The sequence below is a fragment of the Chiroxiphia lanceolata genome, chromosome 17 (assembly GCF_009829145.1).
Source record: "Chiroxiphia lanceolata isolate bChiLan1 chromosome 17, bChiLan1.pri, whole genome shotgun sequence".
NCBI lineage: Eukaryota > Metazoa > Chordata > Aves > Passeriformes > Pipridae > Chiroxiphia > Chiroxiphia lanceolata.
Genome location: NC_045653.1, coordinates 3,421,479 through 3,435,673, shown reverse-complemented (window position 1 = coordinate 3,435,673; position 14,195 = coordinate 3,421,479). Strand labels below are relative to the sequence as shown.

Here is a 14,195-nt window from a genome sequence, read left to right as displayed (position 1 = left end):
GACATTAATTAGCATGCTATATATTAAGGAGAGCTTTTAATGAGCTGTTATTTCATATGATTTTATTGGAGAGGCTCATTGTTCAGTTTAATAGCAGCAAATGACAACTATAGGAATTGCTTTGATAGGGCTGCAGCATTGAGGGGGTTATTCAATCTCCATACTTGTTCCTCAGCTATTTGTTGGGGCTGGAAGCACTGCCTGATGCACCTCACTGCTGATCTGCCACAGGACACTGGGTGCAGGGAAAGTGTGGGTGGGAACAACCCCCTAAACCAAGACAATGGAGCAGGAACCCCATCCCAAACCCCATCCCAGAGAACCTGCTGTGTTTGCCACCACAAAGGAAGAGAAACAAGACCCATGTAGGTAGGAAATGGTTTTGCCACATTTATAGCTCACATATCAGTCTCAGCTGTTATTGTAGCTGAGAACTGTAAGATGGTGTATTTTTAGTCACTTAAGACATCCATTTGTGTCTTCTATAAATCAGCTCTCTGCTTCACAGAGTGGTTTTGGTTGGAATAGACCTTCAAGATCATCCTGTTTCAACCCCCTGCCATGGGCAGGGACACTTTCCACTAGACCAGGTTGCTCCAAGCCCTGTCCAAGCTCACCCTAAGTCACTTTTCAAAATTTCAGACAAAAGCAGGTGAATCAAAAACCAAAGCAAGTTGTTCTCCCTGTGCTGAAGCTCATCAGCTGCCAGGAGCCTCCTGAAAGCCTTTCCACCCTCACTGCCAGTGACACCCCGTGGAGAGCAGAGATCAGGAAAAACAGCAATGAACAGGGAGGGCAAAAGGAGAAGGAAAAGGGAAGCAAGGGACTCTAAGTGACAGAAATTGGTTAAATCAGGAAACTAAACCCAAAGCCATCCTGTCCACCGGATGGCAGGATCACAGAGATTGGCTCTAACACACACACACAAAGGGCAGCAATGAGCTTAATATCCCAAAAGAAACCATACATATTATATGTATCTATACCCTTTTATAAGGGTATTTATTTATTTACCCTTATTTTATAAGGGTATTTATTTATTTGGTTTATGGATGCCCTTTTCATAACCCTTTTAAAGGCAATGCAAAGACCCCTGACTGGCTTTTCCCCCCCTCAGCTGCACCCATTAAAAGGACAGAGACATCACCACATCTTACATATTTGCTCATATATATATATATATATATAATAATTCAATCTTATATATTTGCTAAATTAAATGATACTGAAGATAAAAGAGACCCCCAAAAAATAATCTAGGAAAGAAGTGCAAACGTGTATCTGCAATTTTGCTTTCAACTTAGCAAACTACTACATTTTGGTAAGCAAAATACTATAAGATCTGAATATAGAGCTGTTTAAAAGCATCATATTATTGTAACTGCACAGGTACAACAGCACATGAAAAGATTAAATTGAAGAAATGGGATTAAGAATGAGCAATACAGAGAAACAGCATGTCTTGGAGAAGAAAGAAAGATAGACCAAAATTGTTATTTTTTTTTCTGCAAAAGAAAAGAAAACATCAGAAAGCAGAAACACAAGATGCTGACGCATCTACAAAAGCATGTTTTAAATTTGAACTTCATTACAAGAAAGAATAAGTTGGTTTTTTTTTTCCCCCCAGTTCTTATAATTTAGTTTAGCACAGAAAGAACACATGCACGCTAAAATAATTCAGTTCCTTCCTTAAAGAAAAAAAAGAAAAGTGTTGTTGTAGCCAAAATCTTCTCATTTGCAAGGGATTTATATCACTGCAAGTCTATTGGCTTCAAAAGAACAATAAAAAGGTAATCAAAGAAATTGTTGTGCTCAAGGGACCGTATTATGCTTTTATTTCTGAAAAGCTTGATCGAGCAATTTTTTTTTAAACAGTGGATTCATTCTATTTATAACACAAGTATCTACTTACCTGGAGGTTGTTCATACATTTTAAAAACCCTGACACCTTAGTTTCTCAAAAAAACCCTCTCATTTTCTCCCCAAGCTGTTACTGGAAACCATAGGATTTAAAAGAGCATCATTACCAACTGCTCCCAAGTTAAGTATATCTTGCAAGTAACAGCCAGTGAGCAACACACAATTAAGAATCCTGTATAATTTAAGAACTTTGTTCAAAAGCTCTTTGAGGTGTTTATTCTGAAAAGCATCTCTAATTAGGAAAGCATTTAAACATTTCCTGAGTTTAAGGCTGTGTCAGAGTAACTGGGAGAGAGAGCTAGAGTAACAGGATGGAGAGAACAACAGCAATAAGGTGTTTCCAACCCTTTCCAACAGGGTGTAACACCTGAGTAAGGAGGATCCTGCCTCTGGAGCACCCTCCTTGCTGCTGCCCTGCTCAGCTGGAGGAGCAGGAGCTGAGCCATCCCCCCGGGCAGAGCACAGCCTGATTCCTGTCACCTCCCCACAACAGCCTTAAAATTGAAACTTCAACTGGCTTCTGTCCTGCCGAGGCATTTTGTGTTTCCAAACGTGAAGGGGAAGGAAAGTCATCCTGTTCCACCACAACAACAGCTGCATTTGTTGCCTTCTGTGTTACTGCACACAAGTCAGGCTTTTCTTGCACATCACAGGAGGCACCTCAAATGAACGCCCTGTGTGTGCCAGGGGGGTCACTCAAGCACATACTTCAATTCTAGTGCTGACAGGGAGCTTATAAACCACATTACTTTATAAAACAGGGTGGAGAAAGAGCTCTCCATGGGATGCTGCTGGTTAGAAAAAAAAAAAATAAAATCAAAACGTATTTCCTGTGACCCTGTGATCCTCAAATTCCACGGGAAAGCTGTCTCACCAAGCCGTGCCTCATCTCAGAATCAGAGCAGGACCTGTGGCTGACACGACATCCCAACCTGCTCAGCAATGCTCAGATTTATTGTCCTCCTCAATTGCCAAGAAATGATAATAAATCAGTGCAATCAGCACATTCATCTCCCACATTCTGGCCCGAATCCTGATTAAGTGGAGCCCAGAACATTGGCAGCATCAACCAACCTGCTCCACCAAGTGCTCAGTAAATACTCCAGTCAGCAAGCACATAACAAACCATTTCTCCTCAGCCAGCCCAGTTCTCTTCCAGGGCAATTCTGTGCTAAGAGCCATTAAGTGCAGGACTAATTTAGCTGGGGGTCTGTGCACAGCTTCCCTCACATGTCACTGAAAGGGTGACACAGCCCACTGCAGAGCTGACAGAGCTTCAAACTTAAACAGATGATACGTGGCCCTACACTTTCATTGCTAGTTTAGATTATTAAAGAACTCTAATTTAATATAGTCCAGATCAGTAAAACCCTTATTCTTCATGTAATTGACTTTCATGGACTGTGGACAAACAATATAGTGCAGCAGCAGGCACTGTATAAATCCAGTGTCAGAGGAAAACAGAGTTAGTGCTGCAGGTGAATCATTTCCAGTGGCATCAGACTGCACTGGCAAATGCCCCTACAGATGAGTGATGGAGCTGTGACCCAACAGACCATCTTTAATTGATCACTTCCTGGGGTTTGAGCACTAAGCAGCATCTCCTTCAGCCAGCTGTGTGTGGCAGGGCCGTCCTTCAGCGCACACACCGAGCTGAAGTGAGAGAGCTCCATCCCAGGAGGATCCTGCATCCACAGAATGCAATTGAGAAGCTGTAACATGATTGATTTTCATGGGAACATTCAAAGCCACTTCTCACCGAAGGCAATTTCCGAGAATTGTCATCTTTCCACTATTTCGACTGTGGGGCTTTATATAAATTGGCCACAAGATTTTGTCGTCCTTGCTTTGCTTCTTGTGGGAGCCATTTTTCACTCTTGGTAACCAAAAAAAAAAACCCCAACAACCTAAGAGCTGCTTTTAAATAAACAAACAAATGACTAAGCCAAGTTGAGCTCCCAACCCTTTCAGCTTTCTTCCAGGAAACCTTTTTTTTTTTTTGCAAAGCCTTTTAGCAGTAAAGATTTTATCCTAGAGATGTCAGGTTTCCTGAATAGAGTAGGGAAGGGCTATGAATAGAAATGCACACATATCCATGCAGCAAGGAGCTATCACACCAGATAATCCTGCTTTGTGTTATAATAAGTATGCATTTCCAGGGGTCAAAGGTGGAAGAAATTTGTTTCCACCCTCTTGTAAATGCAGGCAGTGCACCCCACAAATATTGACCTTATGCAGGACCCTCTAAAGAGGCAGTTTGCATGTAACAACCTCTCCTGCAGGGAAAAAGTGAGTGAGGTGATGGGGAAGAAATGGCATATTGGCAACTGGAGAGATGAAGAAGGGCAGGCTGCAATTTTACATGGTAACTAAGAGGATCTGTAGCCTCTGAAGTGCAATTTAAACTCAAATCCGCTGGGATTAGAGGTACTAGGCTCCAAGCATCCCATTAAAGAGCTGAAATTGTGTATGAAAGTCCCTTGTATTATTATTCCTGGCATCTAAATAGAGATTTACAGCCTTTCAGAAACGGTGACTGAGAGAACCAGCTCGTTACAAGCTGCAAATGCATCCTCATTTTTCCCAACACCCATGTGCAACCCACCTGGGATTTAACAATCCTAAAGAGGAGGGCATAAGTGATTACAAGACTGCACCTTACAACGTTTAAAAAGTCAGCTCCTTGTTTCACCACTGCCTTTAACAGGGCTCACTGAAAGGACTCAACAGTCTGAGAGTCATTTTTCCAACCAAGGTGCTGAATATTAGGGATTAAATGCTGCTATGTAACAATGCCTTCCACAAGTGATGTGACAAATATTTCAGACAGGAGTGTTAGGTGGGTTTTATTTTTCCTCTTCCTGTTTAATGGTAAAATATTCTAGAAATGGACGATTCCAAAAAATAGATTACACTCCAAAAAAAAATAATGTATTTACAAAGGCAAAAGCCAACATTACTGAGTGCACCTCTAAGCTTTCAGCTGCCCAAAGGATCAGCAAAATGCGGATATAAATAAGTTTTCATTACTTACATTTTCAAGATGCAAGTTAGCACAAAAATATCTGGGCCCACAGAAATATCTGAAGCACTTCAATTTGCATTATGGAACAAGTATTTGAGACATTTCATCTAAAAGCAGAATTTAAGTGCCAAAGATGGCCCATGACCTTAGATTGCTCGCTCTTGCAGCCCAATGACAGCATCAGTCTTTCTACTGCTTGATAATGGTTTGACTTTACAAACAATTAGGGGGGGGAAAAAAAATGTTCTCTGCAAGTCCTTGTGCACAAAGGCTTTGAAGCTGAACTCCCACACAGTGTGAGCACAACGAGCAGCAGTTGGTTATGAGGGATTTTAAAGCGGAGCAGCTTTTTAGAACTGGTTAAAAAAAAAAAAAAATTAAATAAAAAATTCACCAAGTTGCGACGCTTTCAGTCTGCCAGGAGATAACTGTGGGACAGGATTCCTACAACATTATGAGACTGTGCCACTCACAGCTCGCTGCCAGAGACAGCTGTAACAGTGCCTCCTTCATGATCATCACGTGCACAACCACCTCTGGGGGGCATTTTACCCAACCCAAGGTGCCAGCAAAGCCCCTCTGTGCTGTTCAGCTGTTTGGGAGCACAGACTGATGGACCTGTCTCATGTAAGTACCCACACACCTTGAGGCTACCTGGGGACTTCAGGAAAGCTTAAAAGCTCTACCTCTGTCACACAGCTTATTTCCACCAGCAGCCTGTGGCACTGGTGACATCTCCCCATTGGTTTTCCTGACAGGACAGCCCAACTGACACCTCCTAACTCACCACACACTTGTGTTATTAACACCTTTTCTGGGTTCCCCACCACCCCAGAGCAATCTGTACATCACTTTCTACACAGCTCATATCCTAACCTTTCCAACATAGTGATTAACTGACTTGTGATTTCCTGGAGTTTTCCCAGTTGCCTTGAACAAGAGGTTTCTGCTCCCTGGAAACAGACTGTAATTATATACTGATTTGGGGATCTAGAAGAATGTTTCTTTGTTTAACACTCCAGCTGTGACTGTACCCAAGGAATTCTCCAGCTGAACTCAGGGAGGGGTTAAACCAGTTTTAAGTGCAATGCTATTTCTCTATAAAAAGGCATTCTGAAGGATAAGTATCAATCAGAAGAGACTTGCAGAAGTCAGAAAGGTTCATTAAGGTCCTTCCATTTGGTTTAGGCTCTTTAGAAGTATTCAGTTAGTGCAAAATTAGTGCTTCTGGATGGTAAACAATCTGCTGAAGGTTGCAGTGCTGAACCCCAGCTCAGCTGGCACACGAGCAGTGGGAATGCAAACTGCAGAGGCAGTTTGGGTGATGTGGACATCTCTCTGGCAGGGAGCTGCAGGAATGATTAGGGACCTGACAACAAAACTGGTCCCGAAAAAAAGCCAGTGGGATTTAAGTATAGACAGTGTGGTTATATGGAAGCATTCCAGAAGCTTACAACGAATTTTTTTAACAGGACTGGAGAGAAAATACAATATCCAGATAAGCCAAATCAGATCTTGATGGTGAGGAGGGAACTATTATTTAGGAGGAGAAGGAGATGGGTTTTTGTTTCTATTAGGAGGGTTTATGCCCAGGGTAGTTTGAGAGACCATCACTTGCATGAGACCTCCATGTGACTCTAGGCAGGTACTCCCACGTTACCTCAAATTCATAAAGTGATATTACTTAATAAGTACTTTGCAGGGAATTTTTCTCTAATAAATGTTGATAGGCTTTTAGCTTTGTCTCTTTCTAATAACAGTGACACAATTTCAGAGCTTCCAGAGAGCTGCAAATTCAACAGCACATCCCTGAGTCTCCCAGGACAGAGCAGCAGTGCCAGTGCTGGCTTCAGGATCTGTGCTCCCTGTGAGAGGGAGCTCTTCTTAAAGCCTTCTGCTCCTCCCTGGATCAGAACTGGGCCATGGGAAGGAACTGAAAACCTACCAGAGATTAACCACCAGCCCTTCTTTTCATCTTGAACCAGCAGGGCAGCTGAGCTCTGTTTTAACAGAGCAGCCTAAGCCAAAGTGATACTGAAAATGGCTGAGCCCTGTCTAATAAAAATGAGGTTGATCAGACAAGGAGTTTGTGATGCCACCTCATGACTTCTCTGCTGCCTGCAAGTGTAGTGCACCATCAACAGTGTACAGGTTCCATCTGCACAGATCCCCATGTTCCAAAGGGAGCCAGCTCCCCTGAGAACGCCCTTGCCCATCTCTCCAGGTTATGTGTAACTGCCCTCCTGTATTTTTATCTCCAGCTGATGAACTTGTCTCAGGGTGCCAGGGAGAATGGGAAGGTTCTCTGTGAATGTTCACATGTAAGAAGGGAGAGGAAAGGAAAAAAAAAAAAATTCATTCATGACAACCTTCAGGCACTCTGCTTCTCCTGGTGTTTCCGACACTTGGATTTTTATCCTTTTGGACATGAGGCAGAAGAGGAAAAGGAGGAAGAGTTTGAATTCACCTTGACTTCTCTTTGTCTCCAGCTGCCAAATATGCACAGAGTCATTATCAGAAAAGAAAGATTTGTTTGTGCCTCTGCTGAGACTTGAGCAATGATATGACTTGAGGGGCACAGGCACTGTCATGATGCATCACAACCCTGGAGGCATTAAAGTGTCTCTGTGCAGCTGCTCAGCCAGAAAAGCTGCTCAGATTGCTCAAGTCTTTTCAATGAGCTGAGCCCAAGGCGATATTTTAGTAAGAAACTGCTTCTTTAAAAATTAAAAGGAGTTATTTTTACATCATTTGCATCATTTGACTTGGGTTATTTTCAATGTGTTCTATGATAGGTCACCTGTGTTGCCAGAAAAAAACTCGCAACTAGTTCCATTCAGATTAATTCCCTTAAAATACTGACAGCTTTATTGCCTAATTCCTTGCACAGACACCTTCAAAACCCATGAAATTACAAGGGTTAGTTCTATTTTAGTACTGACATGTGCAGGTGACATGCAACCTGCACACATTTCCAGGAACGTCTCAACAGTGACCAACAAAAAATGACTCTGTGCTTAGTCATGGATTCCAGCCTGGCTGAAATGACCCAAAATTAGGAGGATGAGCTTGGATTCATCTATTTAGTGTTGCCATATCAAACCCAGTCACTCTTTGTGAGCCAGCTGGAGACATGACCTGAAAGTGCAGTTCCACTTAAGCCCAGGAGAAAGTTGCTTTCTCCTGTTCATTCTGTAGTGTAAGAGCTCGTTGATGTTAAACCTGCTTGATTTTTTCCATTTTTCCACCCCTGTGACAGAGACAGTGTTAGCAAGGACATCTAAGAGGGACATGTTGTTCTGAACTGAGAAGCTGGATAGGAAAAGGGAAGGAGCAGAACCTCCCTAGTGAGGGCAGAGTTGCTTCGTGCAGCTGTGCCTTGTTGCAAAAAAGTCTGTACACAAACTCAGCATAAAAGAGGAAGCAAAAAAACCAAACAAACAGGTAGTTTTTGCCCCCCTGTGTCAGAAAATGCTGCATGAGCCCATAGTGAGGGTTTTTACATCACTGTAAAAGCAAAATTTTGTTTCACTTCTGATCTTACAACAGTAAATGCTGAGCCATGAAGTGCCACATGCTCAGCCAGCACTGCTGCAACACTTTCTGCTACTTAATCAAAGTGCCTTTACCTTCTCTTGCAGGACTGTCTCTCATTTCACATGACCCTCCAAAGCACATCCCTCCTTTTCCACATATTTGGTTTTACCCCACATGAGGCATTGTATCACCAGAGCCACAGGACAGCAGGAACACTTCCTTACCTTAACAAGCACCATCCCCTCTGATCCACTCTAAAATCACATTGAATTGTTTGGGTTTTTTTCTCATCCAGCACAGGATGGTCAGTGATCATCCTATAACCTGCTGTGCACTTTGTTTGGCATCAGGGAAATGGCTGGGCTGGACAAATGTTATTATTGAAAGGTTCAATAAGAACACCTCAGATAAGACTTAATGGTTATATTCTGCTGAGATTGCCAGGAAGTGTTATGACTACTGGAAAGGCAAAGAGGGATTAGTTACAATATTTAGATACAAAACCTAACAGTGTTTTATACCTCAAGAAAAGAAGAAAAGGAAATAAAACACACCTTGGAGCTACTGCAGAAGGAAAAAGGGCAGGAACTGAACACCTGAGACATGGGGGATGTGTGGCTCTCATTCTGCCACAAATATTGGAAAGAAATCTTTTCTCTCTCTCTTAAACTGGGAAACTTTTTCAGTGGTAGCAGCAGACTATCTTGAAGATTCTTATCTATTTTAATCAGGCTTCTTTTAGCACCTGCTGAAATCTCTGAGAGCTCAGGATTGGCTTAAACACATATGAAAAGGGCCCCGTGGCACATATTCCTTGACAACAATCTGTTCTCCTCACCTCATAGAGTGTAATGATGCCATTTGTCTCATTTGGAGGCTTCCACTGCACATAGATCTTCTCTTCAAAAGGTCCTCCCTGGATGGATTCCAAGGGAACAGGTCCAGGAACTGCAGGGAGGGAAAAAAAGCCCAACAAACTGTCTTAAAAACTATCCCCAGCTCCAGCTGCACACACATGAGAAGACATCAAAAGGCCACCAGACAGGAAGCTCAGAGTTAAAAATAAATAAATAAAATTAAAAATTAAAATCCATCAAAGCACTAGTACTACCAAAGCCTTATTTCTCCACTTTTGGTTCAAACAAGGATACTCTAACGTAACCACTAAGTGATAAATAAAATTAGAATCCACAAAATATGGAGCTAATTTCAGTATGGTTTTATTTCAGTACAGCAGAGCAGCAGCATGGAATTTAATTTGTCCTTCTCTGCCCAAAGCTCTTTCCACCTAAACAGCCAGTCTGCACCTTGGCATAGGGATGCTGCTGCCTGCACACCTTTATCAATGTGAGAGACTGATTTGCTTAGCAAAGTAACAATGGAAGATTTATATTTCATTACGGCTACAAGGCCAGCTAAAAAAATCCACCTACTCAAGCAAAATTTTAATGCTGTGAAAGACAACTAACTAAATGCACTCCCAAGCCTGTCTGATAAAACCCTGCTCATTTTTTTGAAATATCTGCCATCCTTTCATGTCCCCCCCATATGATATACTGGGCTGGAAGAGCCACTTTCAGCTGAGAGAAACTTAGGACAGCAACTTCTTACAGCTCGGGCTGAGGAAAAACTTGTATTTTACATGTTGGACAGGAGGGAGGCTTGTAGAGCATGAGAGTCTGAAACAGCTCAGATGGGATAACAACACTGAAACACTCCATCACGTCAGTTCTTCCAGAAAACTTTTCTATCCAGAACACAAGAGTTCACACTCAATTAATTTTGCTTCTGAGATCTATATAAAATACGATGTCCAGAAGATTGATATTAAGAAAAGCTACGCTCTGGAAAGGAAGGCATTATACTCCTTTGGGGACATCTTTTTCTTGTGAAGGCACAAGAAAAAAAAATCAACAAATGCCAGGATTACCTTTGCCCACATGACAAAGGAAGCTGCTGGGTGGTTGTTGGGTAGTTCAGAACACGGAGAATTAAACCTTTGGTAACTGCTCAGACTGATGTTTATCACACTCAAGCACTTCAAGGATCCTTGTCTTTTCAAGAACATGGCTGTGAAATAGAAATTATTCACCCCTACAAGTTTTGCTTGCATGAGACACATGCTGCCCAGAGAAGACATTTATAATCTTGTGGGACAAAGGGTTATGTTTATGAGAAATAAAAATACAATTTTTATAGGTGTATCGCGAAGTTGTAAGATATCCAAGTTCAAAAATACTGGACTTGAGTGTCAGGGTGTTTTTCGGACAGATAAGGGAAATGCAAGAGTTCTTAAAATCTTTTGGGGCCATTTTTGTACAAAAGGAGTTCTCTTTCTTTGGGCTAAGAACAAAGGAATATCCATCATCCTTGACAGGGGATGCCTTGCAGCCAATCAGAGTAAAAGGAAGAAACCTTTTTAGGTAAAAAAGAATATATTAAACTTATCCGAAAAAGGTTGGGATTTTGTAAAACGATAAAATGAATGAGATGTAAAGCCAAAGGGTCTTTCTCTCCGAAAATCTGGTGGGGGAAGGACCCAGTGCGCCAAATAAATCCTTCTTTGTTCCCTGCCGTCTTTCTAAAGTTTATGCCGTCTTTCTAAAATTAAAAGAGGGGTTTTTTTCCCACATGTTGTTATTTACAACCTGTAAACATGAGTCCTCCCCAGGAATCAAGCAAGCAAACCCAGCCTGACTGCGGTAGTTTAGACTGGGCCTTCCTTGGTGACCAGTTTGTAACCAAGGAAGTGCTCAGATTTACCCAGTATTCCCTACAATTTTTACATAAGCCAGGGTATAAGAAGAAAAGAGGAAAGGCCTTCATCCCTCTTTCCTTCTGGCAGCATTGGAGGTGCAGGTTTCCCTGCTGTTGAGTCTGTTGTGTTGGGGACTGAGGCCTGGTGAGGCCTAGCGAGGCCTAGCGAGGCCTGGTAAGGCCTTGCCAACCTTGGGGAGGCAGCGGTTGCCGGCAGTCGCTCCAGAGCGACTTTCTGTTGTCCCAAGGAGAGTAGTAAGATATTCTTTTGCTAATTCTTTTAGTTGTTAGATTTTGGGCTATTGATCGTGTATATTTTATTTTGCTTTTGTTCCCTTTTTTCCTTCCCCCTTCCCTTTCCCTTTTCCTTTCGAAGCTGTACATATATTTCAATTGTATATAAATGTAATATAAGTGTAAATATATTTAGATATATTGCTTTAGCTGCCTCTCTCTCGTTTCGGTTCTCTTGGGGTTTTTTTCTCTTTTCCCTTGGTTTTGTCGGGGGGGAAAACTCTTGCGGTGAGGTTTGGAGACTTGGCAGGGAGCCAGCTTCAAACCACCTCACTGACTCACCATCCTCCTCGGTCTGCACCACCAGCTCCTCGCTCTCCATCTTGCCCTCGGGGTTGGACAGGGCCAACCTCAGCCTGATGGTCATGAAGGGCCGCAGACCCCGCAGGGTGTAGTGGGAGGAGGTCTGGATGAGCTCCTCCGCCTCGAACTTCTGCTGGTTGAACACGTACTGGTACTGCACGGTGAGGTTGTAGCTGTGGCAGCGGGTCACGGCGTAGCCGAAGGGCTCCCACTGCAGCGTCAGCTGCCGCGACCGAATGTCCACCACCTCCACGTTCTGGGGGCCGTGCACGGGGTCTGCGGGGCAGGAAAAGACAAAAAAACCACACCTTGATATTAAAACAAGTCAGTCATCCATTAGCATGCTTCCTTCTGTACATCCAGAGTATCCCAGCACTCCGCGGTTGGGAATGCTCTTGTCTGTGCAGTGTATGAGTGACAGGAGATGGATTTCAGAGCTACAAATGCATTCTGGCTGCAGTTTTCCCTGAAAATCCCCTTTCACGAGGCCCTGATTGCTGTGAAACCTCACTGAATCTGACAATGGCAATGTGATCCCATCAGGTAAGGGGTGGGAAAGTTACACTTTCTTCATTCTTCCAAAAAGGAAAATAGCAAAAATAATAGTAGTTGAGGGTCTACTTGACAGTGCCCAAGGAGTTTGGTGAGTCCAACTCTAAGTGACACAAACATGCAGGAAATGGCCCCCAGAGAAGGCATGCACTCAAGTCTTCCAGCTTCCAATTCAGCTCTGTAGTCCCTACACCCTCCTGCTGCCCTTGAACTCGTCCTGCTCAGAGACTGAAGCCCAAAAGTGCAAGAATGAAGACTAAAAACCTGACTGTTGGGCTTCCAACATCCCAGTGCTGCTGTCCCCTCATCTGTCAAACACTTGAATGTTCTGGCAGTGGGGTGTTCAAGCAGATCCTGCCACTCCTGGACTCAGTTTTCTGAGCCATCTCAACCTTGTGCCAATAAAACTTTTATCTCAGATCATCTCCGTGCCTTGGTCCCACCAAAGTTTCTCTGCTCTTTATTATTCTTTCTGTAGTATCTGGTTGAGGTACACTTTGAATATTCATGTGTAGGAATCATTTTCACCTGCTGTTCCTTAATTTATTTTTAACAGCATAACTCAGATGCTCTGACTACACTCTGCCCTTTATATAAAATATAAATGCATGTACTGCTAGACATGTGGATATAAAGAATGAAGGATGAGTGAGTAAAATCAGTGTTTGAGATAAGTCAGATGGTGATAATACTACAGATGTCACAGTTTGTTTATCTGACAGTTTTTCAACTTGTACAGCTCAACTTGTATTTGCTTTTTTGCTCAATATATATCTAAGCAAGGTAATTAGAAAATACGTAATTTCACGTAAAGTTTCTTGATTTATGGCACAATTCAGGGTTCTGCCCACTTCTCGTGTTCTCTCACGACTTTAACCTATGAAAGGAACATTTTCATGGGAACAAAAAAGTTGGAAGAACTCCTGACTACTAGTCACACTTCTTTGCAAGATAATTCAAGTGGAAAAAAAAAGCCTTCTAGTAATTCCTGAAAGTAAAGCACCAGCCATACTGATTTCAATCTACTCATGTAAGAGCAGAAAATACACTGTAACTACCTACATATTCTGAATTACTGCTAAAAATCCCATAAAGACTGGTAATGGGAAAATATTCTGCATCTTTATATAGGCACACACATATGCAGACACTTTGGAAATAGGATGGATATTAAAAGACCAGGGGTCTAAAGTTAGAAAGTGGTTTAGGTTTCCACATAAATCATGTCAATCCTGTAGCATTGAGAAAATACCTCCTAAATAAGAGTATTTACTACTCTGTGTGTCAAAAAAAATGCCATTTAGAGATTAGGAAGTTCCTAGGCATAAATACACACATATATACTTAGCATTAGGTGCTGAGCAGTCATTTACTATAAATCCATGGAAGGCACATTCCTGCAGATGAATTGTGGAGATAAATGAGGTGACCAAAAGAATGGTTCTGTGAAATCTTTCACAGATCAATCTGGGAAATCAACAGCCTCTGAAACAGTAAAGGTAAGCCCAAGACATTTCAAGATGCATCAAATAGAAAGAAAATCTAAAAAAAAAATATGTTCATAAGTAAAAACTACTTAAATTTTAGGTTAGAGAGAAATAAACCAAACTGGAATTGGATCAACAAACAGAAGCTGGCCCAGGAAAGCTTTGCATTCTCTCCAGTTCCCTTCTCTCAGTTTCAATCTCCTTTTTTTCCTGAAAACTGAGACTATATAATTTTGAAAATGTTTTCCTGTTGCTACAGTGATTTTCTCTGTAGCAGAAACCATTGAAACCTCATTTTCAAAGCTGAGATTTTGTACTGC

At 42.1% G+C, this 14,195-nt stretch overlaps 1 protein-coding gene across 13 annotated transcripts in view; it reads right to left on the bottom strand.

The window, feature by feature from the left end:
- The window catches only part of PTPRT (protein tyrosine phosphatase receptor type T), a 448,309-nt gene that overhangs the window by 138,939 nt on the left and 295,175 nt on the right, over positions 1-14,195 (bottom strand). For all 13 annotated transcript variants that reach the window (XM_032704671.1, XM_032704672.1, XM_032704675.1 and 10 more), the window contains exons 8-9: positions 11,816-12,112; positions 9,321-9,430 (exon numbers count right to left, since the gene is read on the bottom strand). In XM_032704671.1, coding sequence (XP_032560562.1) covers positions 9,321-9,430; positions 11,816-12,112 — 407 coding nt within the window. The remainder of the gene's footprint in view (positions 1-9,320; positions 9,431-11,815; positions 12,113-14,195) is intronic.